This window comes from Myotis myotis, unplaced genomic scaffold (genome assembly GCF_014108235.1).
Source record: "Myotis myotis isolate mMyoMyo1 unplaced genomic scaffold, mMyoMyo1.p scaffold_m19_p_10, whole genome shotgun sequence".
NCBI classification, from domain to species: Eukaryota; Metazoa; Chordata; class Mammalia; order Chiroptera; family Vespertilionidae; genus Myotis; species Myotis myotis.
The window spans coordinates 45,989,674-46,017,162 of NW_023416314.1; the positions used below are offsets into that span (position 1 = coordinate 45,989,674).

General features: G+C 52.1%; 1 protein-coding gene across 9 annotated transcripts in view; it reads right to left on the reverse strand.

The window, feature by feature from the left end:
* DENND2B (DENN domain containing 2B) overlaps positions 1 to 27,489 on the reverse strand; it is a 181,967-nt gene that overhangs the window by 14,905 nt on the left and 139,573 nt on the right. For 6 of the 9 annotated variants that reach the window (XR_004970405.1, XM_036325290.1, XM_036325291.1 and 3 more), the window contains 9 exons: positions 19,980 to 21,242; positions 16,116 to 16,252; positions 8,298 to 8,449; positions 6,278 to 6,493; positions 5,223 to 5,319; positions 4,653 to 4,697; positions 3,473 to 3,657; positions 2,335 to 2,444; positions 2,053 to 2,122 (listed from right to left, as the gene is read on the reverse strand). Coding sequence is in view for 8 of the 9 variants with exons in the window: in XM_036325290.1 (XP_036181183.1) it covers positions 2,053 to 2,122; positions 2,335 to 2,444; positions 3,473 to 3,657; positions 4,653 to 4,697; positions 5,223 to 5,319; positions 6,278 to 6,493; positions 8,298 to 8,449; positions 16,116 to 16,252; positions 19,980 to 21,242 (2,275 nt within the window). In the remaining variant the exon portion in view is untranslated. Of the gene's footprint in view, positions 1 to 2,052; positions 2,123 to 2,334; positions 2,445 to 3,472; positions 3,658 to 4,652; positions 4,698 to 5,222; positions 5,320 to 6,277; positions 6,494 to 8,297; positions 8,450 to 8,959; positions 8,984 to 9,745; positions 9,879 to 16,115; positions 16,253 to 19,979; positions 21,243 to 27,489 lie in introns of those variants that run through there. The other 3 variants (XM_036325294.1, XM_036325296.1, XM_036325297.1) reach the window with 3 other exon arrangements.

Below are 27,489 nucleotides of genomic sequence, written 5' to 3' on the forward strand. Positions count from 1 at the left end.
TGCTAAGCAAATGCAGATGGGGCTATTTCAGTCTCCAAACCTGCTGGCCACACGTCACAGATCTAAAGAGAAGGCAGAATCTGGTTTTGTCCATATTAGGCCTGAAACTCACTCCTCAATCTCTCCCTCTCCCCCGCCTCCCCTAAAGCCCCAAGCGATTAAATCAAGTATGTGGGATTTGGGTTAGAATCATTGTGTCCAATCTGCAGGAATGCCGAGCTAGTGCCAGCCCCCTTGGCAGGGACCCAGCCCAGGCCCTCTCTGAGCAGCCAGGACAAACATGCGCTTCCCTGGGGGCAGCAGGCCCACTGCAAAGGAGCAGCTCTGATCCGGCTCTGCTCCTGCGAAGGGAGCCCTCGGAATGCTCCCCTCCAGGGAACCTGGGGCGTGTTGGCCACTGCCTGGCTCCCCACCTGCATCTGTACTGCTCCACACTCCCTAAGTCCCACACACTGGGCATTCCACATCCATATAACACTTCTCCCCAGACTACCCTTTGGGGTGATCCAAGAGCACCAGACTTGGTGTTAAAGGATTTGAGAATAAATCTGGCTCTGTCCCTCACTGGCTGTGTGACCTTGGAATATCATTACACTCTGAGTCTCAGTTTCTTAATCTATAGAATGGACGTTAACAGTACCTTATGAGTTATTATGAGAATTAAGGAAAATGGCATACTTAAAGCAGCTAGCCTGGAAGATAATAGGTTCTAAATAATAGTTTATTCCCTTTGCCTTCCCTTCTACATTGAAAGTCCTACCCCCTCTGCTCCACTATTAAAAGTTCCTTGAGGGCAGGATCCATGTCTAACTCACCTTTTTTTTATTTTTATTGATTTTTTACAGAGAGGACGGGGGAGGGATAGAAAATTAGAAATATCGATAAGAGAGAAACATCAATCAGCCGCCTCCTGCACACCCCCCACTGGGGATGTGCCTGCAACCAAGGTACATGCCCTTGACCAGAATTGAATCTAGAACCCTTCAGTCCACAGGCCGACGCTCTAGCCACTGAGCCAAACTGGTTAGGGCTCTAACTCACCTTTAGGTGCCTTTAGAATATTGCCTGACTGTCAACAGGTGTATGATATGTGTTTCTGAATGAATGAGTGAATGAGTGCAAGAATGAATGAGTGGCCCCAAATCCTTCATTTGGGGTCCCTGCTGTGTATTACCCTTGACAAGGATCACCCTCATCTGCCCCAGACTGGCATCTAGTAAGGCCTTCTCCCACTAAAGCCTGGGAACCCTGAAACATAGTTGACAACCCTAGCCAACAACACTCCTGGTGAGTTCCAGGGGACAGTGCAACAGGACTCTTACCATGACCTCTATCTATGTCCAGGACTAACGGGAAGGGAGACAGATAGGGAAGGGCTTCTCTCTCCACAGCATGGCTTATAGTTTCAAAACTCTCCCCTCTGAGTTCAAGGCATCTCTCCCAGAATCCCATTGGAAAGGCATCTCTCCCACAACCCCAGAGAAGGCACTGCTCCCTTCCTGCTCAGCCTCCAGCCCTACCAACCATGGGCAGGATGCCTTCCACATCGGGCTGGCTAGAAATGGGGGTGAAGAAGATTTTCCTCCACCCCAATCTGTTGCACACACACGTACTGCTGGGGTGACATAGTCCTGCAATCTGGAATTAGCAATCAGACCTCAGAAGCCGGAGACAAATGAATGAAAAGACAAAGTGTAGGCAAGCTAAAAACATATGACAGCCCAGAAGGCGATCCATTCTCTCCCCCATATTACACATAATCTTCGGGCTCAGTCAGAGCGGCCCCTTTGAGTCCTGCCAACCCAGGAGTGCCTCTTCTATAAGAATGTGTGTGTATGTGTGCGTGTGTGTAGGTGAGTGTGTGTGTAGATGTATGTATGAGTGTGTATGTGAATGTAAGTGTATGTGTGAGTGTGTGTGTGTGTTGGGGTGGTCTCAGGGAGCACACAAGGAGCAGAACATAGCATATCATACAAGCTAAGGTCGCAGAAGGGCACACAAACATACAAATACCGTGGCTCAGCCCCTGAGGACTGAACAGCCCCTACTCACCAGTAAGCGCCTGCAGTAGCCAAAGCGTCTGCTGCCATCCTCCCCGGTCAGCATGAAAGAAAAAGTCTCACTGGAACAGGGAGAGGTCTGGCATCAGGGAAGCATCAGAGGACCCAGGGACAGCCCCCAGGAAGGGGACCGCCATCCCAGGGAGGGGGTGAAGGGCCGGGTTGCTGCGAAGAGGAGGTTGGGACTAGGGTGGGCCCCATTCAACTGCCCACTGCCATGGGGGTAAAGAGGCTCTGCCCTCGTCCTCCCGCCAGCCAGGTCCGTGGGCCTCACCTGGTATACTCGGACACAGGCAGCCAGTCCTTGGCATCAGGGAAGCAAAACTGGGGAATGGCCTTGAGCCTCTCCTCTGCCTCACGCATCTGCTTGGTGGGTCGGTCCAGCTGCAGGCAAGAGGAATATGGGGAGCGATGGACAAGGGAAGGCATGGAGCCTGGGGTGGGGGTAGGGTGGCTAAGAAGCATCTCCTCCCCTGAGAACCCTGGGTGGCATCCTATCAACTGGCATGCTTCTCAGCAAACCCTGCCCCCACTCCCAATCCTCACAGAGGGGTCTGGGTGTGGGATGAGCCATCATTTGTTCATTCCATGGATATTAAATGGGCACTTTGCATGTGGCACCTGGCACTGTGCCATGCGCTGGGGCTACCAATGGAAACCAAGTGGACAAGGTCCCTGTCCCTGCACACTGGTCAGGAGAGTGAAATCATCAACAACATGATTTCAGAGCGGGTCACAAAGGAAGTACACAGGGTGATAGGACAGAGAGAGCTTGGCAGGGGAGGGGCTTCTTTGGGGTATCTGGAAAGATCTCCTGGAGGAAGTACCATCTGAACAGCGAATGAAGAACGAGAAAGAGCTAGCAGCCATGGGAAGAGCTGGGAAAAAACATTCCAGACAGATGCTCCGGCAGAGAGACAGGCTTGGGTGTCAAAGGAAGGGAATGGAGGCCAGAATGTGGTGCCGAGCAGGGAAGGAGTAGAAAGAGATCAGGTAGATGGGGGAATGGGTACAGAGTTTCCTTTTGGGGTGATGAAAATGTTCCAGAACTAATTGTACATCTCTGTGATATACTAAGAGTCACTGTAAAGTAGATGAACTATATAGTATGTGAATTATATCTCAATAAAGTGGGGGGAGAGAGAAGCCAGGGGCCCATCTCAGGACCCTTGTTAGTCCTTGTAAGCAATGTGACTTTAGTCTAAGCACCCTGGGAGCTGCTCTCCCGCCCCTCACCTTCTGCATAAACACCCTCAGCCCTTGGAACCCTGTCTTCCCTCCTGGCGATAAGCAGCCACACTCAGGGCAGCCAGGTGAGCCGCAGTGGCAGGATGGGGCCGCTCTTCTTCCCCAGATGGGCCAGGCCGACAGAAGGTGGTAGAGGAGGGGTGCAGGGGTGGGGATGGCCTCACCTTGGGAAACTGGTAGGAGACTTCGGGGAGGTAGGTGTTGCGGGATGGCTTCTTCTTGAGTGATACCACCACAAAGTACTCAAAGAGCTCCCGCTCCTGCCACTCGAGCAGCTCCAGCTCCAGCGTCCGGTAGCTGGGCGCACGCTTCAGCATCGACTGGATGTGGACCAGGCGCTGTGTGTGGGCTGGGGGCAGGTCACAGGTCAGGAAGCAGACGCCACATTAGCCCCCCTCCATAGCAGACTCGGGGCTCAGTCTCTGTGGATCACCTCTAAGCACATGAGCCTAGCGGCTCCTGACACCCTCACCCAGCTAGGTCTGGGGGAGAAGGGGTGGGAGCAAGGTGTTGCGCTGACACAGGGAGCTACTGGTCTGGGCCTCCGGGAGCCTTTGGAGCCTGTGCTGGGCCAATAGGACTGCCCAAGCCAGGCACACCCAGGCATGTGTCACTGGCGCCCACCCACCCCTGTGTCAACAGGACTAGGGGTATGAACATCCACTAAGGCTTCATCCTTAGGCCTCAATCAGTCCTTGAACTTGAAACCCTTTGTCCCCGTCCTCAGGCCCAAAGTCCACTTGCCCACTTGCCGGGGCCAGTGGAGGTGGGAAGGAGGGGACTAGCTCCCCCTATTTCCATCCTCCAGGAAGGTCTAGGCCGGGTTTCCCAGTAGAGAAAGGACAGAGATTTGTCCAAGGCCCCTGGAATGGAAAGGTCCCAGAGCCTTTCCCGGAGGCGGCAGTCCTCCACTCCAGGAGAAGGGAGGTGAGTGGCCTTGGGCCTCTGGAGGACCAGTTTCAGGCTGAGGCATGTTCCTTAGAACCAGAAGAGGTGCCTGCAATCTTCTGAACCCATCTACGTCCGCCAGGATTCACATTTACCAGGCAAACCCAGTACCCAATCCCTACAGACAGCGGCTTGGGAAAGTGTGGGCCAGGACACCAGCCTGAAATTTGGCAAAGGAGACATCTAAAGTTAACCTTGCAGGCCTGAGCTCACCTGACTGTAGAAACGGATAATCCCATAGCTCCTTGCTCTGCTGGCCTGGTATCCTGCCTGCCTGCTATCTCTCCAAACCAGGCCAACCGGGACATGGGCACTACACACGAGGAGGGAGGGAAGGCTTATTCCCCAGAGCTGGGCTGGGAGAGGCTTCCATGCTCATGGGGAGCCACACCTCACCTTTGAACCTGTCGTCAGAGTCGCTCTCGCTCTCACTGTTCTCATCTGGAAAGAAACAGCGGGAGTGCATGCTTGCTGAGCCCCTGCCCCGCAGCGAGTGTTTCCAATGCCCCCTCCCCCCACCTCTTCCCATGAGCGATGAATCTGTACCTGGTCCCAGGTCCGGGGGCCCATGGCCAGGCGCTGGGTGGCCTGAGACCAGGGTCCTTCAGAGTTCAAACTATAGGTGCTTATCTATATACAAACCCTTACCATCCAGTCCTGATCTGGAGAAGCTGAGGACCCAAGGAAGTCTGGACTGTCCTTTTGCCTGAAGTAGATCCCCACAGCCACCTCCCTACTCAGGGCCTCACAGCCCAAAGCCGGAACCTTCCCATCCATGGCTTTCTTCCCTCTTTGGCCCTCCCCTCTCACGTGACCACCTCTTGGCCGGGCTCTAGCCTCCTAGAAGGCAGGAGGATCCCCGTGATGGGCCCACAAAAGGGTAAGGTGAGGCTAGTCCATGCCTCTCTCTGTTTCTAATGCCCAAGGGCCCCGGACACCTGAACCAGTTCGAGTATCAAGGCCTACCTCTCAGTGATGCTGTCTCAATGCTGGACATAGACAGCTTTTTTAACCTCTTCTTTCCTCTCTTGGCATTGTAGATGGAGTTAATTCTTTGGACAAGCTGGGTGAGAAAAGCAGGGAGGGTGAGGTAACCTAACACCAGCTGCCCCTAGCGCCAAGAAGGCTTAGTAGGCTACCCATTGCCTTATTGGTGCAAGCTTGCTGCCCTCCCGCCCCAGGTCCAATGCTGGTCTCCCTACCACACTGACACCAAGTGCAGACTGTCGGGTAGCTCTCCATCTATGCGCCCCCGAAGTGGACTCCTGTCCCAAGGCAAGGGCATTAAACTTAGCTCCCCAGAGGAAGGAACTGGGATCAAACTGGACAGGATGGGAACTCCTGGGTCCCAAGAGTCCCTGAACCAACGGAGACAAAGAGCTCCTCAGATGCAATAACAGGAACAGGGATTCCAGCCTTTCCCCTCTGGGCCAGAACCTGGAGCCCTGACAGGAAGGAGCTAAATTCCCAATCTACCCAAGCATTGTTTGCAGGCTAAAAATACCAGTTAGCTAAATCCTGCCACTTCGGGCTGACGATTTGGGCCTGGCTGTCTATAAATGACTGCTGCAAACTCTTCGTTCTGAGAGTTATAGAGAGGGAGTCAATGTTTGAGCCTGAGGTCCTTCAAAGCCTGAAAATATTTGTGTATAGAGACCTCAAAATGCACACCCCAAACTGCAGTAATGGGGTGTCTCCTAAGGACTGGTTTCCATCCATCCAGAGCCATGGAGTACTTCTTGGGGGCAGAGGCCGGCCTGTCCTTCCCCTAACATCTGCCCCCCATTAATCACTTACTGCATCTTTATTGATAAGAGAATTAACCAGATGAAAAAGAAAGGCATGGACCCAGAATATATGCAAGGAGAACTGAGGGAGCAATCCCAGATTAGGGGAAGGAAGGAAGGAAGGAAGGAAGGAAGGGAGGGAGGAAGGGAGGAGGAGGGAGGGAGGGAGGGAGGGAGGGAGGGAGGGAGGAAGGGGCCGCCTGCCTGCCCGCCCAGCCCCACTGGGGAGGCTACCTTGGGAATGCGGCGGGCCCGGCGGCTGGACAGCAGCTCACTCGTGGTGCTGAGGCTGTCCTCATTGAGGCTGGAGGGTGAGGATGGCAGGCTCAGCTGAGCCAGCAGCAGCATGTCGTCGTGGCTATGTCTCTTGGGTAATCGTGGCAGCCGGTGGCTCTTCCTTTCTGACCAGTTTCCACTGCGCAAGGTCTGGCTGCCTGGTTTCAGGGAGAGCTGGCATGGGGGAGACACAGTGGGGGAGGGGCTCACCACAGAAGCCTTGGCCAGCACCCCCTGCTGGGGCCTGGACTTAGCAGCCACAGGATGGCATCCCTGGCTCCCAGAATCCCACCCTGAAATTTCCACCCTCTGGGGTTTCCTCTTTCCAGACCGTAGCTGCTAATCAGGGCTAGATTAGATACTTGCTTCCACAAAGGAAGCTAAGGACTTCTGCCAGAATAAAGAAAGCAGAGGCTAGGAAAATGGGGCTGTCATCTGAGTGGAAAAAGGCCAACCGGGAACTCTGGGGGCTCCCCTGAGCTCTGGGGCAAGGCTTAGCCTTGGACTTTGCTCTCTACTGAGCCAGGCCGCTGCAGCCAATCTTCCCCCGCAGCCCGATCCAGTAGAGGCCACAGTCTACATGCCAGCCTGGCCCTGCTCACGTATTCTAGGGGCAGCACAGTGCTCTGACCACCAAAGCCCAGCAGGGCCGGCCTCATAGCCAGGTGGTTCCCTCACAGCCCTGATCCGCTTCCTGCCTCCCTCCGTCTAGACTGCTACCCTACAGTCCGGCGGCCTTCCTCTCAGCGATCCACTCACTGCCAGGCAGCACCCCCTGCAAACTCGGCCTGCTTCCCACCTGCTGTGTGGGTCTGGCACTGCCTCTCATCACTCCTCACCATGTCCTCCTTCCTCCCCGCCCCTCAATTCCTCTTTCCTTCCCACTCAATCAGTCAGGCGATACGCATTCAATGGAAGCACATTAGAAGGTAAATCTTTTATAAAAATAGTCACATTATTCCCGTCAGAAGAAATCATTTTTATATTCTCTAGACAATGTTAAAAATATTCAGGTCCCTCCAGCCCTGGCCAGTGTTTCTCAGTGGTAAGAGAATCAGCCAAAGCACTTAAGGGTAATGGGTTCGAGTCTTGGTCAAGGGCATGTGCCTGCATTGTAGGTTCCATACCCAGCCCCGGTCAGAACACATGCAGGAGTCAACCAATGGATGTGTCTCTCTGATATCATTATTTCTTTCTCTCTCTCTCTCTCTCTCCCTCCCTCCCTCCCTCCTTCTACTTTTTCTAAAAAAAAAAAAAAATCAATAGAAAAAATATCCTCAGGTAAGGATTAACAACAATACACACACACACACGCACACACACAGGTCCCCCCATTTGCATGGAGAATTACAGGTGCCAGGGTAGGTCCAAAGCACCTTAATTCTCCTGCCTCCTGTCCACCACCCTGGACAAGGCCAGAAGGAGCTAAGTATGAGGGCCTCCTTTGGCCCTTCACCCTTCTCATTCTGCCTTCTTTCAGTCCATTCCTGGGCGATTCATTCTTCTTCCCTCCAACAGGAGTGGCTCCAGGTCTCGTGGACACCTGGCTAGCTCTCAAATCTGGTTCTTGGACCTGTGCCTGGCCCCCCAAGTGTCAGTACTGAGGTCATTTCTGCCAGCGCTGCAGAATGCCAAGGCTCAACCAGTGCCCTGCCTTCCTGCTTCCCACAGAAGGGGGTGGGGAGGAAAACGATAAGCCAGCAGACCACAGGGACTCCTGCCTTAGTTGGGCAGCTCAGAGCTCTAGTGGGGAAAGGACGGCAGTCGGACAGGATGCCCTAAGAGCCTGTCTCCATTGTCCCCAAGGGCTTCAACATGCCACAGTCCCTGAGTGCAGAGCTCTCTCCTGACTGAGGTCACATCCTTTGCCAAGCACTGGGGAGGGGAAAAGCCAGTGGAAACAGGCCCAGCCTGGGTAGGACAGGCCCCCACGGGGGCCCGCGTGCTGACCTGCAGGCGCAAGTCCGGCTGCCGTTACCTGAGTGGGCGGGTTGCTGTACTTCCTGTCCTGAGGACTCCACATCCTGTGCAGAGAGTCCAAGGAATTCTCTGACAGTTGCTGGGATTTTCGTCCCGCTCTGCGGCTCTTTAAGTCCACATCCTCATATGGATTCTCCTTGGGCAGATCTCCTGCAGAGGAGGAAAGGTTAGAGAGGGGGAGAAGGAAGAAGGAAGCACGCACGCTCTCTCTCACACAAATAAACAAGCAGAATTCCTGTGAACCAAAGAGAATGGCTTCTGCCTGGCCCTTCGGCTCATGAGTCATGCAGCGCCCCGTCTGCAGTGGGAGGCTACAAACAGATCCCTGGCTCCCAGTCCAGAAGCTGAACCCCCCACCCCCAGTTCAGCTCAGCCTTGTCTGGCCTCTGTTTTATAAATTCAGGGATTGCACAAGACTGGCTCAGCCACCCCTGCCTGTGCCCAGCCAGCCAACAGCGCCAACACCAGGCGTCTCTCCTTGGCTCCTGTCCCTCTGCTGTGCAAGCCCCAGAGATGCACAGTCCAAGGTAGGAGAGGCTTAGAGAGGTCACAAGGCTGTCCCTTTACTGGCTGCTCCCCGAGGACCCACTTTGGGGGGATGGGCTCCGAGGGACCCTAAAGAACTCTAGGGCGCAGGGCTTTCCCAGGCCTCGCTCTCACCCACTACACTGCTCAGCAACTCCTTTCGGACTGTTCTTCTGTCTGGTCCACTGAGGGAACCCTAGCCCCACACAGAGATTAGCAAGTAGTGACGTGCCGTGATTATTTATTCAATGAACTGCTCTGACACTGTGCCACTCCATTTCCTGTACTGCTGAGCTCGGCAGAAAAGAGAAGGCCCTCGCTCCCCTTTGGGAATAAGGTCTCCTGCATGACACGGGAGAGGCGGGAGAGGCTTGAAAGGAGCCTGGGCCGGAGGGGTGGGGGTGGGGGTTCTCCAATAGCTGGCAGCAGGCACTGTAGGGGGAGGACCAGGGAATCTCAGAGTCCGAAGCACAGCCTCTGCCCTTGAAGAGCAGCCTCTTCCCAGAAGCAACACCCTCCTGGCCCTTTCCCTCCGACACATGCCTGGGCTTCTCTAAATGCACTACTATGCCCCAGGTCAGTCCCGCCAGAACTGCAGTCCGTGCGGACTGTGAGCGACTACGGCCCTCTGCTCCCTTCCATCCCACACCATGTGGGGCCAGGGACCTAGGCACCAGTGGCCGGATTGAGGCATTGAGGCAGCACACGTGGTGAGGGTGGGGCTCACTCCAGCTCCTCTATTCAGCAGCAGGACTGAGCCTGGGCGACCAACCAGCCCCATGGAGGCCTGGGCTCACCTCATGCCCCAACGGAGTTCCGAGACCCCTTCTCGGGGAGCAGAAGGGCTAGAAACCAGGGCCACTGGAACACAAGCTTTCTGAGGCTAGGATGCAGGAGAAAAAGCAATCCCCATATGCTTACCAATTTCTCCGTTTCCAAAGTCAAGATCCGCCCTATCACGGTAGCTACTTACTACTATCAAGAAAAACCACAATGAATTTAGGAAATGCCTTTGAGAGGTGCGGGAGGGGAGGGCAGGGGAGGGGACGTGTGAATGGAAGACTTCAGTCAGAGCTAATAAGACTGCCCGGGGAGCAGCACAAGTCTCTGTAGTGCGAGTCTAAGATGGGTCAAGAAAAGGTTGGGGACCAGATTAAGTGATTCCCAACACCAGCAGCGTCCCAGCAATTGAGCAGACGTTTTCCTGTAACACAGTCATGGTATGAAAATGACTTGTCTCCATTCCAGAGCCCTGACTAAGCAGAGCTGGCCCGGCAACCCTGCCTCGGGGAGCCAAATAGTGAACCTGGCACCCCCTGCAAGCTGTCTCCTGCCACCCCTCTGTGGGCACTCAGGAGGAGTCAGGGTAGACTCTACTTCTTGGCCCCTCTCCAGCACACTTCCTGGAGCAGAGAGGTGTGGGGGTCAAGGGTCAGCGAATGCCAGGGCAGTCGTTTGATCTGGCGAAAGGAGACCAGAGCACCACTGTTGAGAGGGGGACAGGAAGAGCACTTCCTCCAAGCTCATCAAACCCACGCTGCCCTGGGCCAGAGGATCAGCCAGAGCCCTATCCTCATCCCCAACCTACAGCGCGAACTGTCTCAACTCCTTTAGATCAGAGCTTCTCCAAACTACTGACGTTTGGGCTGGATAATTCTTGTCGTGGTGGACTGTCCTGTACGTGCATGTTTGCAGGATGTTTAGCAGCAACCCTGACCTCAGTCCACTAGAGGACAGCAGCATCCCCTCAGTTGTAACAACCAAAAATGTCTCCTGAGCAAATGGAAGGGTGGGTGGGCGAATGGATAGTGCGAGAGAAGACAGGAAGGAAGGGAGGGAGGGACAGGGGGAGGGGAAATTGCTCGCCCCCCCCCAATTAAGGACCGCTGCTTTCATAGGAAATATAATCAATAATATTGTAATAACTATGCACAGTGTCAGATGAGTACTAGACTTATCAGGGTGATCACTTCATAAGGTATATAAACGTCTAATCACTATATTGTACATCTGAAACTAATATAATATTCTATGTCAACTGTAATTGAAGAATAATTTCTTTAAAAACCCACTGCTTTAGATAGATGTTTCTGGATTTCCTAATAGTTTCTGAGCGCCATGACATGTATCCCTCTTTTCCTCCATCCTTCCTTTCTCCTCCCTCCCTCCCTCCCCTTCTCCCTTTTTTCTTTCCCCAGAATCAGAGCTTTGAACATTGATACAAAACCCAAACCTGAAAAACAAACAAACAAACAAAAACAGATGTAGGAGACGGAGGCCCAAGGAAGGAACAGATGTACAACACTGACGCACATCAGTGGGAACGCCAGGTTCTCGACATGACGAATCTTGCCTCTGGAAACAAAATTTCAGGAAAGCCTCACATGCCTGCTCCTCCTACCTGCCTAGTCCTCACATCAGCCTCTTCGTCTCCAGCAATGCTTAACTTCCTGTCTGATATAACCAGGCCGCTAATCATTTCTCCAGGAAACGACCGCTGGCCCCAGCCCAAGCCCTGCCTCCCCAGCCTTGGCTTGGGCCCTTCACAGCCCTAGTTCACCTGCTCCTCTCAGCTGCCTACACTGTCCCTGGCTGCCCTCTGGAGCTAAATCACAGAGATACTCCCAGTCATCTCCCCAGGAGTCAGGGTGCCAGGGGTGGGGGTGTGCAGAGACCAAGCAGGCCCTGAATCCCAGAGCCACTAACGTGAACCTGCTGAGAGCAAGTTAACTGTCAAAGCAGTAGTTCCAAGCTGGGGGAGGGGGAGGATGGAGGATAAGGCTTCCAACTTCCTTAGGGGAGCAGAGCCACAGCGAGGCCAGGGAAGCTAGGCCTGAGTGGAGGAACATTAAGTTTAGGATGCAGTCAGCGGGGCAGACTGCAAGGCTTATACCTGCATTCCTGCCCTGACTTCCCTGCTGCGGCCCCACCCTGCCCTGGGGGAGGTAGAAGAGGCGGCCTTCTTCCCTGGAGGCCTGGCCCTGAGCAACCCCATCTCCTCTCCTCAAGCCCAGCTGGGGAAGCCAGAGGTCTCAACCCTTCCCAGCTTAGCTGATGAGATAAGGGACAAGGGCATGGCCAAGAATTTCTGCTTCGAGCTCTTTTAAAGGGACTTGTCAGAGCCCAAATGTATCAGAGATCCTCTGGACGGAAGAGCCCAGCCCCACCCGGCCTAGCCCCGACTCCTCCCCATAGCTCCTCTGGTTATTAACCGAATGTGCCAGCACCCCCCTCCCTACACACACCCAACTGGAAGAACCAGTTAGGGAAGGAGTGTGTCTGTGTGTGTTCATGCGCGCGCGCGTATATGCACAGGCACTGAGAATTTCTCCAAAGAGAATCCTAAGCTTCCTGGACCACACCCATGACTAGGGCCCTGGGTCTGCTGCTTCCCTCCGCATCTACCTCTCTGGGTTCCAACCAGCTGTTTCTTCCGGTTCTCCGCTTCTCCGTCCCCACCCCCTCTTGCACACACACAGTGAAGAGAGGGCCAGGTTTAGGGCCCGACTCCCTCCACAATGCACAGCACATCGGATGGGAGCTCCAAGAGGCCAGTGTTACCCACCCACCCAGCCTGGGCACCATTTCCCACCTGCCTGGCACACTGTTCCCTGGGCTGTGCCTTGGGCTGCAGCCTCTATACTGTCAGGGCCCCTCTGAGCCTTACTGCTTCCCAGCCTGGGGACAAAGGAGAGAAGAGGGCAGAGGGAGAGCGGAGGATTAGAGGGCTTTGCAGGCAGGCTGGCCAGCCTGTCCCCAGCTCCCACCCACTCAAGTTCCTGGAAACGCTCCCTCAGCCCCAGCGAGCCGACAGGAGGGGGAATCTCGGCAGGAATGCAGCCCGGGCTCCCTGGTCGGGCGCCCAGGCCACGCCACATAACTCCCTAGCAAGCGGCTTCCTCGGGGGCATTTTTAAGTGTCAGGCTCAGAAAGCAAATGATGATAAGGCTTTGGAGAAGAGCAGCATCTTCCGGGGCAGAGGTCAAGTTGGACAGGTGAGAATGAACAGCCCCAGGAAGCAGGGAGGCAGTCACTCTGCTTTTGAACCCCTCTATTGAAGTCGGCGGGATGAACCTCAGCCTGCTTTGGAGAACCCCACCCCAGTTCCCCAGGCGTCCCCTCTGGTGTGGAAGGGAGGCCAGCAAACTCCCAAGGCCCTGGTTCAAGCCCACTGCTCACAGAGAAGACAGGCCAGCCTCTGGGCCAAATGGCCCTCAGTCTCTCACAGACCAGAAACCCAGTCCAATGGGCTGCTCCCCAAGGCGGAGGCTTAGTCTGGGTGCTCTTCCCTCACAGCCCCATGCCATACACTCCCCACAGAGTTTCGTCTGTCCCTCTGCAGGTCAGGCAGCACAAGAGCTGGGTAACCCAAACAGAACCAGAACCAGACCCTCACATAGCACAGACTGGGCCCAGGACAGAGAGGCTTCTGAGAAATCAGAGGCAGTGGTCAATCCGAGGCAAAAAGTGAAACTGACACACAGAGTTCAGAAACAGGGCCCCCTAGAGCTTCTGGAGGAGGCTCCAAATCCCTGATCCTGTCTCCAGGGATGGAGAAAGGGATGAATCAACCAGAGTCTAAGAGAGAGAAAGCTCCCTCTAGCCTCCCTGGTCAGGTCCACAAATTCAGACCCGGCTGCCGTGGGAGCTACAAAGAAGGAAAATGGGACTGAAGTAGCTACAGACCTGGAACCGACCCCACCCCACAGGGCAGAAGCAAAACCCAGGTGCCTGGGCCATTCCCCACCCTCCCTCCCACACTGCCTCTCTCAACTCTCTACGCAGGTTCCAAAGATCCAGAGGCTGGTGAGCATCTAAGGAGCATGCCCCAGCTCCAATGCCAGCCCGTGCCAGCCCTTACACTGGTTCTAAATCATCCGTCCAAGAAGTGTCCAGGCCGCTCCTATGTTGTCTTGCCTCCTCATGCCACCTCTCAAAGCGGCATAAAGTCCCCTTTACTTGGCAAGGAGGCCCAACCCCAGAAACACTTACCTCCTTCTTCCTCTTCTCTCTAACCTGACCTAAGAAGGCCTGAGAACAGTTCTGCTGCTCAGGAAAGTGGCTGCAAAATTCTCTCTCTCTCTCTCTCTCTCTCTCACACACACACACACACACACACACACACACACACACACCACCAGACACCGCTCCCAAACAACCACAACCAGAGTCCTAGAATCACGGATCTCCGGACAGTTCAAATGGTTAAAGCGTCCCTTTCTCTCACTTCAGTTCTGTTCTACAAGAACATCCCCCCACCTGAAATCCCTGGGCGGCACAGAAGGGCTGCAAAGCTTCTCAAAGAGAGAACAGTGAGGACCAGTGTGGGCAGTGCCTCCTCTGCCCAGGGCAGCAGCCACAAACGCCGTGGGCAGCAATGACATTACAATTTACTCCAAACAAGAGGAAATAGGAATTCATCCTGTAGCTGAGGTGGGGAGGGAGGTGGGGTTGTGCCTCTGATCCTCACAGCTCTTGACCCCAAAGGCTGGGTGACCCGAGGCTGGGTGACCCGTGTGTACAGAGCTTTTTCCCAGTGGCGAGGGAAGAAGCCTCCCTCCTTGAGCCCTTTTGCTGTTGGAGGGATTTCACTCCCACAGCCTTCCTGTTATGACCTAATTTTAGATGGCTACATGCTAATCACTTCCGTTCCTGGGAAAGCAGTGCCTATGTGGATCTGATCACTGTAGCTGCTGCCCCAGAAATGCTGGCCCAGCAAGTTCTAAGGAGAAAAGGATGAGCCCAATGGCTCAGATCAAAGAGGGAATAGGTGGCTTTCTTTTCCTAAGATCCCACAGTCTTTTTTTTTTTTTTATTGATTTTTTACAGAGAGGAAGGGAGAGGGAGTTAGAAACGTTGATCAGCTGCCTCCTGCACACTCCCTACTTGGGATGTGCCCACAACCAAGGTACATGCCCTTGACTGGAATCGAACCTGGGACCCTTGCATCCGCAGACTGACGCTCTATCCACTGAGCCAAACCGGTTAGGGCAAGATCCCACAGTCTTATGAGAGACTCGAGGGTTCTCCACTGGGGCCACTTCTCTCTAATGTGTTAACTAAGACTATGTCCCCTCCAGCTTCAAGGCCTATGAAAGACACAGACAGAGATAGGAGAGAGAGATGAGAAAGATGAGAGAGATCAGAGACAGAAAGAGGAGAGAGGGATGAGAGACAGAGAGAGGAGAGAGAGGAGAAAGAGATGAGAGAGTAGGCCACTTCCCTGGGACACACACTTTACTTGAGCTGAGTTAAAGCCCGACTCCCCCAAAGAGAACAAGGCCAGAATTAAAGTGAATGCCAAAAATAAACCCAACCCAGCCTAGATTATTGGGTTTTTATTGACCCTCAAACACAAGTTTGCCAGCACCAAGTCCTCCCAGCTGTCAGCGGACAATTCGCCAGAGTTGTCTTACATTCCTGACCTTCTGAGGAAGAGGAATTAATGGTTGCAGACTATCTTCTCAAAGATGTTTGAACAGCAAACAGCCTTGGAAGACAGGAATAGTCTGCCTCCAGGGCAGAGGCAGAGTGGATTCCTGACCAGAGCAATGAGGATAATGTCTCCTGCTGGGCAGGTCTGCAAGCAGCCCCTTGAAGAGACTGGGGTTTCCTAAACTGTGGGTGCTGGCTCTACCTGGACCTCCTCTCCACTGCCCCGTGGGACGTGGGAGCAGGGCAACCATGGAACACACGGCTCCTGCTACTGCTGTGCAGTGAGTGATCAAGTCCTCTGCCTGTGACCCGGGAGTCTGCCAGCCTCTGTGAAACTGGGGCCGGCTGAACTGGTTAGCCCGCAAACAGAGGGAAATCTTGGGGGTTTTCACTTGAGGAGGTGCTTCGGTACATATTTTAACCTCATTTAATCCCAACAGTAATCCCATGAAGTATTATTACTATTATTTTTGTGGTTGCCATAACATCATCATGTTTGAGAAAAAGAGGTCTCAGAAAAGTTACGTGATTTGCCTAAGGACACAAAGCTAAGGAGGGGCACCTGTTGGACTCTCAGGCCTTCCAGAAATAAAAGAAAGGGATCATGTGGTTTCCCCCTTTTGTGGTCCCAGAAACCTCTTAGGTTTCAGTTGATTCGTTCATTCTAGGCTTTCATCTCTCAGCTGCCCAGTCCTTGCTAAGCTACTTCCTCTGATGACCATTTCCTTGAGAGGTCCCAGAAGCTGGACCCTGGCTGCCCACAGCTGACGAAGCAGAACCTGGAGTGTCCCCCTCCTGTTCATGTTCTGCTGCAGCCCCCAGAGGCAACCCCACCTGCCACCGGGCCACTGCTTACCCACAATGTCTTCATAGGCATTCTCTTCTAAAGTGCTTTTGGATCCAAACTTGGGTTGGCTCTCAGTACCATTCTCAGTGGGAGAAGAGGGGTACAGGGACTGGAGACTGGATGCATCCTCAAACTCAAAGGATTTTCTGTGGATAACAAGAACAAGAGTCATTCCAGCTGAGCTAGATTCCTACTGCCTTGTTGGGGAACGGCCATGGGCAACAGCAAAGACCAGATGTCCTCCTCCCAAGACCAGCTACTTAGCAAAGCACCAAGATGGATCCAAACTTTCTACCCAAGTGAAGAACTATATGGTCTGAGAGGCCCCAGCCTGGGGGACTGCAAATAACACCAATGATGACAACACAGGTAAAAGGCTGCCTGACTTATCTCACAGTGCCGCTACCAGGTGTTATGCCATGAGGAGATGGAGGCTCAGGGAGATGAAGTGGCAGAGGCAGGACTCGCCCAGGATGTCTGACTCCAGGCTCTGAGCCTTTGACTTGGGCCCCCAGGCCTTCAGAATAGCCTCCTTGAGAAGCACCTGCCTTCAGAGTGTCACATCACGTAAGCATCCTTGTGAGTGCTCCTGCACTAAGCGGCCAGTAAGGGCTCAACACTGGACGGGTGAGTCCCAGGGTTGTTTGGGGGTTGGGGAAATAGTTGGTGGTAGGTGGTTTGTTGGAACAGGAAGTGCTGAGCCCTCAAAACCAACCACACCACTTCTGAGGTGGAAGTAGGAGGGCAATCTGTAGCCAGAAGCTACTTCCAAGACCCAGCTCCCCTGCAGTTACTCACTAGCTCAGTTCCAACCCCCACATCACCTCCTCTACTGTAGAATTTCAAAATCACAGCATGTTTGCGCCCCAGACACCATGAGCCACAGTACTCTCTACTCCTCTCCTTCATTGGGGAGGCACTTCCCCCATCTAAGACTTGACCCCAGCTGCATTCTCTCCCTCTCCAAGGCAGGTCCCCAGCAGACTCCTGGGAGGGAGAGAAGGCAAGGCGCTCATTGAATCCCTCCTTTTACCCACAAACACCTCCCTCTTTTTTTAGGTACCGTTAGACCTTTCAACCAATGAAGTCCTTTCTCTCTTGTTTAATGAAGAACTCTTGCTAAGAATCCTGGGGTGCAAGTCAAGGACTAAAAGTGTCCCACAGGCTACATCTCGTGCTCAGCTTGCCTGGCTGCTCTGTAGCACCTGACACAACTGAACACTTGACGCTGCCACCGCCTCCCCTCGCCTCTATGACATCGTCCCTCCTAGTTTTCAAGGACCTCTCTGGCACTTTCTTTTCAGGCTCTTGTGAAGGATCCCCTTTTCCACTCACCTTTCAAATGCCAGGGTCTCTGAGGGTTCTGTTTTCAGGACCCTTGCTAACTCGGCACTCTTGGGGGCCAGATACTGATGGCCATCCCCCTAATTACCATTTCTACCATGAGGACTCCCAAATCTCTGTCTCCGGCCCAGACTTCTCAACAGTTAATATCCAATGGCTGAGGGCAGTGGTTCCTGGATTTTGCCCCTCAGACCACGACTGGTCTGAGATCAAGCTTTCATTAATACAGGGTGTCCCCCAAAAATGTATACACACTTTAACAGCTGAAGCTCAATTTTGAAAATGAAATGTATTTTTAATAAACACTGTCTTTATAATTATTCAAGGTGTGTATAGACATTTTGGGGGGACACTCTCTCTATATAGTGGTGTCAACACCTTAGGCCAGTAGTTCTCAAGTCAGCAAATAAGACACAAATCATGAAAATCCCTCAGGAAGGTACCATGTCAAAGGCCAATACACTGTCTTTCATTAAGACTAATATAGTCAGTTTCTTCACCAGATTTATTTTTTTCTGTTTGAATACGAGAAGAAATATATTTTTTAAAATATGTTAAACACAAGAATCATACCTGCACAACAGATACAAACTTACCATTTCATGCTCCTCAGGGGAATATGCCTACTGTGTGGAAAGGCAAATTAAATAGCCTGTACTTTATGAACCATTTTTCCCCCCAAGAGCACAGATTTAAATTTGTCAAGTTAATTCTTATATGAAGTGAGTCCACCATATATGGTGTATGTGTGTGTATCTATTGTATATAAATGTAACATGCATGGGAGTATGTGTAAAACCTCCAGGCTGATCTACTGTCTCCCCACCGCCTTATTTCACCTAGCTCACTGCTTTCTGCTGCTCTCAATTTAGCTCAGCAACCCCATGAGGAGGCTTCCCTTGCTCTCCAGGCTAATTCAGATGCCTCTCCCTCTAGGTCTCTGCAGGTCCCACACCGACATGGGCCATGGCGTGTGGCACAGCATCTATGATTTATTCGTGCCTCTGTCTCCTGCACCAGACCATGAGCTCCTTGAATGGAAGAACCTTGTCTTATTTGCCCTGGTATCCTCTTGACCAGCACAAGCAGGCTCTAACTAGGTAGTGTTTATAGAGGTGGGTGAATAGACAAAAGCAAGCACTCTTAGAGAGCTGTTAAAGACTTGAAGAGCCAGTGAGCATGTGGGTGGGCCAAAACATGGGATTATTCTTGGCTCTTGTGACTCATGGGTCTGAACTTCTGTGATATCTTCCTCCCTGCACATGGCAGGAAAGGTTCTCTATGAGATAGGACGTGCTGGATGAAGCCTGAAATATGGGGTCGAATTGAAGACTTCCTACAAGTGAAGCAAACCTGGGTGCCCATCTGACTTTGGGTTAGAGGAGAAAAGCTGAGGGTAGGAACATAGGCCTTCCAAAGGAAGTTGGCTCACAGTCTACTCCAAGTCACAGACTAAGATGCCTCCCAGCTTTCACCAACTCCAATAGCTCCAATGCCCAAGTCACCATGATGGTGATGATGGCCTGGGTAGTCAGGGTCAGGAATGCTGAGACTGACCAGGAAAACAATGTGAGTCTCAGGAGAGGTCATTCCTAAACATGGCCAAGAAGTAGGTGAAATGTTCTTTCACTCCTTTTCCCTTCAGGATCCAAGGATCCCCTTTTCATACATGCCCAGGTTTTCATATGGCCATGTAGCCCTCAGGGAAGAGGAAATCATGTTAAAGGTGTCAATACTATCTATATATATAAAAGGCTAAATGACTGTCTGATGGGCCAACCGTCCAACCAGCCGGTACATATGATGTGCACTGACCACCAGGGGGCAGACACTCAACGTAGGAACTGCCAAGCTGTGGTGACTTGGCAGTGGCGGTTCTCAGGTGATGCACCGTGGAACCAGAGAGGAAGGAGCCCGATTCCTCGCAGGGCTATGCGATTCCACCTTCAGCCGTGGGTTATGTTATGACTGGGGCACTGTCGCCCCAAGTCTGGTTTCTAATTAATTTCCTTTCAGTGTGCATGAATCCGTGCACCGGGCCACTAAGATGTGTTAATAATAACATGCAGTCTTCAGGTAATGATGCACTCAAAGAACTAACTTTTGAGTGCTGGCACTTCAAGTAGGCATGAGGCTAAAGTCCTACAGGTCTTCTAGGGCCTGTCTATTCGATCTAAAAGTAATGTGGCCTTCCCTTCTCGAAGAACACGGAACAAGTTCCAGTGGGGCCCGGACACAGCCCAACTCTACTCCAAAGGCCAAACCCAGCCAGCGTGTTCAGTACTGGCATTTGGAAGAAGCACCCCCCACCACCACCACCCCCACCCCCCGCCAGCCTCCCTGCCCACATTTCAGTATCCTCCTCCAGCAAGAGTAGAACAATCTCTTTTTCTGCTGGCTCACGTTACCACTTGACAATCATCTGGTGCTTCAGAGCTTATAAAATCACGACTGACTTCGACCCTGACTACAATCTGCTCTTGTATCCTCCACTGGAAAGAAAGCCATCATGCCAGGACCATGCGTTACCTGCTCTGGGACTTGCGGTGACCACGCACATCCTTCTTGGGTCTCCGGGTGACTGGTGGGGCTGGGGTGGAGGGCAGGGGAGGTGGAGCAGCAGGTGAGGGCGAAGGAGGTAGACCATTGCTTGGCTTACTCTTAGGGTTCTTGTCAGCCTCATATTCAAAGGTGCGCTTGGGTTTGGGGACAGGATTCACAGCGGAATCAGGGGAGCTCTTCGATGGCAGCAGCTGGGAACTTGAGCTATTTCCCGGGGTCCCTGGCTTCGTGGAGCCATTGCCTTCCCTCTCTAGGGGTGGGCCTGCCTCCCCTCCAACTCCAGCCACTCCTCTTGCCCGGCTGCCAGCGCTCACATTCGCGCTCCCCGTCAGTTCCTCCAAAGTGCCCAAGGTCCCAGTCTTCCTTCTTCCTCGGTCTACACTGTAGCAGCTGCTGGGAAGCTGGGGGAGCCCCCGGCCTGGCTGCTCCTTCAGGGCCTGTTCAATTTTCTGGATGCGACTCAGCACTGCTGAGCTCTCCTTCCTGCTGCCGTGCCCCCTGAGGAAGGCACTGGGCTCACTCCGGCCTGGCCATTTCTCTAGCCGGTAGAAAGAGTCCCGGACAGGGAGTGCCTCTCCTTCCTCCTCGGTCTCAGGGTAGGAACACTCGGAGAAGGTCCTGCTCATCCTCCGGAGGCCCTTGAAATCAAAGGTCTTTTCTGAGCTGCAGGGGGACGGCACGACGCTGGGACAGCCCACACTGGGGCAGCCCTCACTGACCGCCCACTCGCCCCCAGAGCCCTCCCGCTTCTCTCCACACGTGCTCATCCTGGGCAAAGTCTCTCGGCGACCCTCCCATGCTGAAATCTTCTCCCGGATGCCCAGGCTGTGGGCACGGGTGCCAGTGCGGTTCTGAAAGATGCTCCGTGGGTTGGAGGCTGACCCCAGGGACGGAGTGCTGTGGGCAAGGGGGAGGCAAGCAGCTACTCCCTCTACATCCTGGCCTACCCCCAGCACATTCTCCTTCTGGTCCTCTCTCTTGCACACTGAAGGGCTTCCGTCCAAATAACTGAAGCTGGTGGCCTTGAGGGGACAAATGGGTGGTGAAGAAGTGTCTGGGGAGGAAGCCTGAGGGTTTGGAGGTGAAGGCTCACGGGGGTGCCAGTCATTGAGGAGCAGCCGGGAGCTGGAGCGGCTGGGGTACCTGCAGGCTGCCGTTTCACTATCACTGAGGGGGTAGATGGGACTCCTTGGTGGGGAGAGAACTGGAGGTGGAGAGACTGACTGAGACCTAGGGCAAGAAAAAGAAGAGAAAACGGCAGTGAGAGGCCTGACCGCCAGAGGCATCGTGTTTTAATCCCGGAGAGCTCAGTGGCTCCTTCCTGTGAGACTCTCAAAAACATTCGATTCACGTAATGCACCTTTGCAGCTGTCCTCAGGGAAAGAGCGGCTCCTGCCCAACAGCAGGCCCCTCTGCCCAAGTCAACCCCAGAGGCCCCGGGACTGCCAGCAGAAGCCGGTTCTGTGACGGCAACAGCATCCCGGGAGTTCACACCTGCCAACTAGAGACAGAAAGACCAGTGGTGTGCTGCTAAGTTCACAATCACTCTCTGGGGAGAAAGCACAGATTTGTAGCACTTGCCAGGTTCCACAGTATAAATATTCCTACTAAGGCTGATTCCAGGCTATCAGGGTGATGTCACTGAGTGAGGAGCTGGGAAGTGATGCTAATGATGGGTCCTCATGAGCTGGCACAAAGCAGCTCCAGCCAACAGTTCCTGAAGTCACCCCCAAATATACACTCCAGCCCTTTGATGTGTCTCCTTAACAAGCCCCCATCTCCCCTGAGACGTCTGCTACTGGACACAGATACTGCTCCTCAGCTTGGGTCTCCATCAGAGTTCGGATCCCTGAAGGTCTCAACAGGATCAGAAGGGCCCCTGGAGAAGGAATCCTTTCCGCTCTCAATGAGGAGGCTAATGAGGAGGGGAGGACACCCCCCAGCTCCTCTCCAGCAGTGGCAGCCCATCAGACAAGCACCGTCCACTTCCCAGCTCCCAATCCACACACAGATCTTAGCAAATATCAGGAATCGTTCTAAATAAATGCTTTTGCATAGATTAACTCATTTAATCGTCATGAAAATTCTATAGGGTTATTATCACTTATTATTATCCTCATGTCACAAATGAAAAACACTAAGGCATAGAAAGACTGTCTCATTCAAGATCACTCAGCTGGCAGGTGATGAAGCCACAACATGAACTCACACTACACTAAGCTGCCTCTCTAAAGAGGAAGCAATGGCCCCTGCCACCTTCGTGAACCATCCAGGCCCCCAGATGGAGCTCAGCAGACACTCGCACAGCAGTGGGCACAACCCTGTCCTGAATGCAGCATTTGTAAGTATCAGAGGACCTCTTGGTCTTCCTTACTGTAGGACCATGATTTCTTCCAGATGGAGGAACCCATACGTGGTATCTGGAAGGTACTCAGTGAATGATAAACAAATAAAGAAAAAGGCAAGGATGGCTCTGACCGGTGTGGCTCAGTTGGTTGGACATCGTCCCATGTACCAAAAGGCTGCTGGTTTGATTCTCAGTCAGGGCACATGCCTGGGTTGTAGACGCATACCCCTGGTAAGGGGCATGCAGAAGGCAGCCGTTCCATGTCAAAGGCAGCCCACTGATGTTCTGCTCTCACATCGATGTTTTGCTCTCTCCCTCTAAAAATCAATTAAAAAATTTTTTCAAAAAAGGTAAAGGTAAGCTTATTGAAGAGAACCATGAGCATACTTCCTTTTTTGGCGTACTTTTCTAGTTGTCTACTTGGGTAATCGTTGTCAACTTTCGGAATTCTTCCCAGTCTCCGCTCAAAGCCAGCAGGGTTTTGCTAATACTGCAAGCTCCAAAGGCCCACCTGACCCTAATGCCATGACCCTTGAAGCTGGGCGGTCCAGCCTCCCAGGCTCGAGTGCCATGCCAGCCACAGGACGGCAGCCAGCTGCCCCTGAGCCAGGCTGCTGTCACTGCTTGCTCACACACAGAAAACTGGAGCTTGAGTGAGTCAGGATTGGCCGACAATTCCCTGCTGGGTCACAGCCTCTGGCTGCCCCCGATCAACAGGAAACCTCAACATGCTCAAGTTGTTTTTAAAAGGGCAAGTCAAACAAGAGCCATCCCACGTGTACATGGGCACAGCTGAGAGAAATTCAGTGCCTAGCCAAGCTGATGACCAAAGAGACTCCGCTCAGCAAGGAGGTGTGAACAGAATAAGCCTCAGTGCTCCCTAGAGTAGGGAGCTGCAGGGCAAAGTGCCAGGCTTGAGCCTGGGGAGATCCCAACCTCCTCACAGTGAGAGAGGCCTTAGGTCCCTCACTTATTCTACAGAACCCTGGATGCAAAGGTCATCAGTCCAGCCCTGTAAGCCAATGAGTGTCTGGGCGACACCAAGGACTCTATGCTTCAGTTAACCTCAGTTCGAGAAGATGCCTTTAATAGGATAACTTTATCCTTTGTTTATTTCATCCAACAAATATTTAGTGCCAGGCCCTGCTCTTGGAGCTAGATACAAGAATAAATAAGAGACAAAAATTCATGTCCAAGTGAAGCTTCAAGTCTAGTGGGAGATGACAGGCACCTAATGAGACTCAGAATCTCTTAGGAAGCCTTTTCAGATCACATATGGTCATTTCTCCAGACATGTTAATATAGGCTCCCTTAGGGATATGTCTGTTTGAACCCCAAGGCAAGAATTCACCAGTCCATAAAGCTACTGTTATTTATGGAAAGGTGGGGTGGCAGAAAAAATGGCGATGACCTCCGGTCTGTCTAATTCCAGCATGCTTTCAGAAAGAATCATTCTTTTTTTTTTTTTTTTTTTTTTAAATATATATTTTATTGATTTTTTTACAGAGAGGAAGAGAGAGGGAGAGAGAGAGAGAGTTAGAAACATCGATGAGAGAGAAACATCGGTCAGCTGCCTCCTGCACACTCCCTACTGGGGATGTGCCCGCAACCAAGGTACATGCCCTTGACTGGAATCGAACCTGAGACCCTTCAGTCCGCAGGCTGATGCTCTATCCACTGAGCCAAACCGGCCAGGGCAGAAAGAATCATTCTTAACTTCCCCAGTAGTTTCAGCATGGAGAAATCCCAAGTTAAGAAATTCTCTCAATGCCTAGCCTGCTTTACCTGAGGTTTCGTTTCTCTCCTGTCATGAAGGATAAAACAGAGAAGAGACTGGCCTTTTCCTTTAAAGGTCCTGGTCCCTGCTGATCTGGGGCCCAGAGCTTCACGTGCTCCTGGCCCAGCCTCCCCACACAGGCTTTCACCGCACAGAAGGCAGCATTCACTCACTCCAAGGTCCTAGGGATGAATTTGTCAGCAATACAGATAAGGCCCTGCTCTTCCCTCCATGTTTCTGATTCTACCCCTTATCAGGAATGTGAGCATGGGCAAAGCCACTCCCTCTCTCTGAGCTTCCAGTTTCAATTCCTCAAAATCAAGCTAATTACATCCCTGGGTTGTCATAATGGGCAAATGAGACTACGGATGGAAACGTGTCATACACTGGAACTCACTTGGACATACTGAGTTTCTCAGCAGGTTACACTAAGCCAGTTGTTCTCAGCAGAGGGTAAGTACATCATGGCCTTCGACAAGGTACTGACTTTGAGCAAACAACCTAATCTCTCTAAACCTCTGTTTCTTTATCTGTCAAATGGAGGTTAAAAGAACGTATCTCAGAGGGTTGTTGTAAGGAATAGAGACAACACACGTCAAGTGTTGGCTCAGTGGCTAACACATAGCCCTCAATCTTCGCTTGGTAATGACTAATATTAACAAGGAGCTGGCTATTCAGAATAATCGCTTGGCAAACTTTTTCAAGCAGCGTACCTCTCTGTCCTTAGATTCTAACTGTTCAGGGTGGAAGGGGAAGGGAAGGAACTAAATATAGCCATAAACTCTTTGCAGCTCATGCTAACAAAAGGAGGAATCTGTTTTCCTGCCCCTTGAATCTAGACTGATCTTGTGATTCGCTCTGACCAATAGGATGTGTTGGAAATTAAACTGTCCGAGTTCCAAACCTGAGGTCTCAAGTGGACTTGCAGTTTCCCCCTTCACACGCTTGGCATGCTGCCCGGAGACTGTCACATAAGGAGGTCCGGCTAGCCTTTTAGAGGATGAGAGACCACGTGGAGCATAATCAAGGTACCTCAGCCAACAGCCAGCCACCATGTGAGCCGGACACATGAGTGAGGTCATCTTGGACCCAAATGAACCCAGCTAATGAGTGAGCCCAGGGGAAACCTGGAGAGGAACTGCCCAGTGAATGCACAGAAATGTGAGAAAAAAATCCATTGTTCTAAGCCACTATGTTTTCGGGTGGTTTGCTACAATGCAATAGTAAAATGATGCAGGTGGGAGAGGCCAGGCTTGTGTATAATTGGCCTGCCTCACCCCCAGGCCTCCATCGGCCACGTCCCATCCAGCTTGGGCTGAGTGTCTCCTCACATGGTCTCATCCCTAGGCTCTTTATGCTTCCTTCGCCCCTGATTCTTGCTGCTGCATGTATTCCCAACTCATTCCACACAGGAAAGGAAAGGTCCACATTTGTTCTTTTTTCAAGCATCTTGATCCAGCTCCCTCCCCCAAAACACTGACCTACTTGATGACTAAACCATATCAATTCTACATCCTCTCGTCTCTCAGATCTGCCCCCACCTCCCCACCCCCACTGCTCCAGCTACTTCCTTGGTTCAGATCTTATCTCTCACCAAGACTATTAAAACAGTCTCTTAAGTTCCCTCTCTGCCTTCGATCTTAACCCAGTTCAAGTCCATCCTCTCATCTTCTGACATTTTTATAAAATGCAAAGCTCAACATGCTTGCAACTCCCCCATTCTCTACAGAATGAAATGCAAATTCCCTGGCATGGATGGCAAGGGCGCCTTTGATCTGGTCACCACCTGTTTTCCTTTGTCATCTCTTACTGTCTTTTTCTCAATACAAACCTGCGTCCCACCCTTAGCCACGTCAAACTCCTTGCTTTTCACACCTCCAGGCCTCCACACATTCTGTTTCCTGTGCCTGGAATGGCGGCCTGGCCACTGCACATCTCTGTGGTTCCTCCGTGGACTCTCTCTTGACCCTACCCCCTCACCCAGGTGGAGATGGACAATTGTTGATGCCTCCACTGTGCCTGGAAAATGTCCATTATGGTAACAGTTCATTGTTTCCTCACCTGCCTCCCTTACTAGGCAGTGTCTTGTTAATTTTGATATTCCCTGTTCTTTGCACTGCAGGTAGGACTCAGTAAGAATTAATTATTTGTGTTGAATGACGAAATGAATGAATAAAAACAAATGGTTAAAGCCTGCCCACATAAGGCACTGTTCCCAGGCTTCCTAGCCCCCTTCTTTGTACCATTTGACCTGAAGAACAACACAGGAATGTACACAAAGCACTGAGAGCAAACCAGTGTGGCCATCAGTCCCCAAAGCCATCCCTCATAAGGCGGAAACCAGAGACTGGGCCAAGAGCAGCCGTGGGCAAACTACGGCCCGCGGGCCGGATCCGGCCCGTTTGCAATGAATAAAACTAAAAAAAAAAAAAGACCGTACCCTTTTATGTAATGATGTTTACTTTGAATTTATATTAGTTCACACAAACACTGCATCCATGCTTTTGTTCCGGCCCTCCGGTCCATTTTAAGAACCCATTGTGGCCCTCGAGTCAAAAAGTTTGCCCACCCCTGGCCAAGAGTCTGGAGACCTGGGTTCTCCTCTGGTCCTGGTTCCATTATTTCCTGGGGTTTCATGGGCAAGTCACCTAAAAATTCTCTGAGCCTCAGGTTCTGTATCTATATATCAGGGGGAAAACATGTGCTCTTTTTTTAAAAACATATTTTTATTGATTTTAGAGAGGAAAGGAGAAGGAAAGATAGAAACATCAATGATGAGAGAGAATCATTGATCGGCTGCCTCCTGCACATCCCACACTGGGGATCGGGCCCACAACCCAGGCATCAAACTGTGACCTCATGGTTCATAGGTCAATGCTCAACCACTGAGCCATGCCAGCTGGGCTTTTTGTTTTTTGTTTTTAAAACACTTGCCCTGAGTATCCTGACATATTAGCCGGGTATATACATTTTAAAAGTGTCTGGGCACTATAAATAATTGCAGGAAAGTAGAAGAAATATGAAAGAAAAGTACAAAGAGGCTGAAAAACACCTAAGACTCCACTCTTATCATTTCTCCCCTTCTTTATTTTGAAATCCCAGAACTTGCCGCTAGGGAGGCAGAAATTGTGGAACTGGGCACTCATGCCTTGCCAGCAGGCAGCCAGTCATGCTGCTCAGCACAGGCGTGGATGCCAACACTGCAATACACGACTGGCCAAAACCAACATTGCAGGAGGGAGCAAGACAAACAGATGAAAGGGGGGAGGATGTAAAGGAAATTTAAAAGAAACAGAGCAGCATGAACACACAGAGACAAATGCATAAGATAAGTGGGTAGGTAGAAAGGGTAT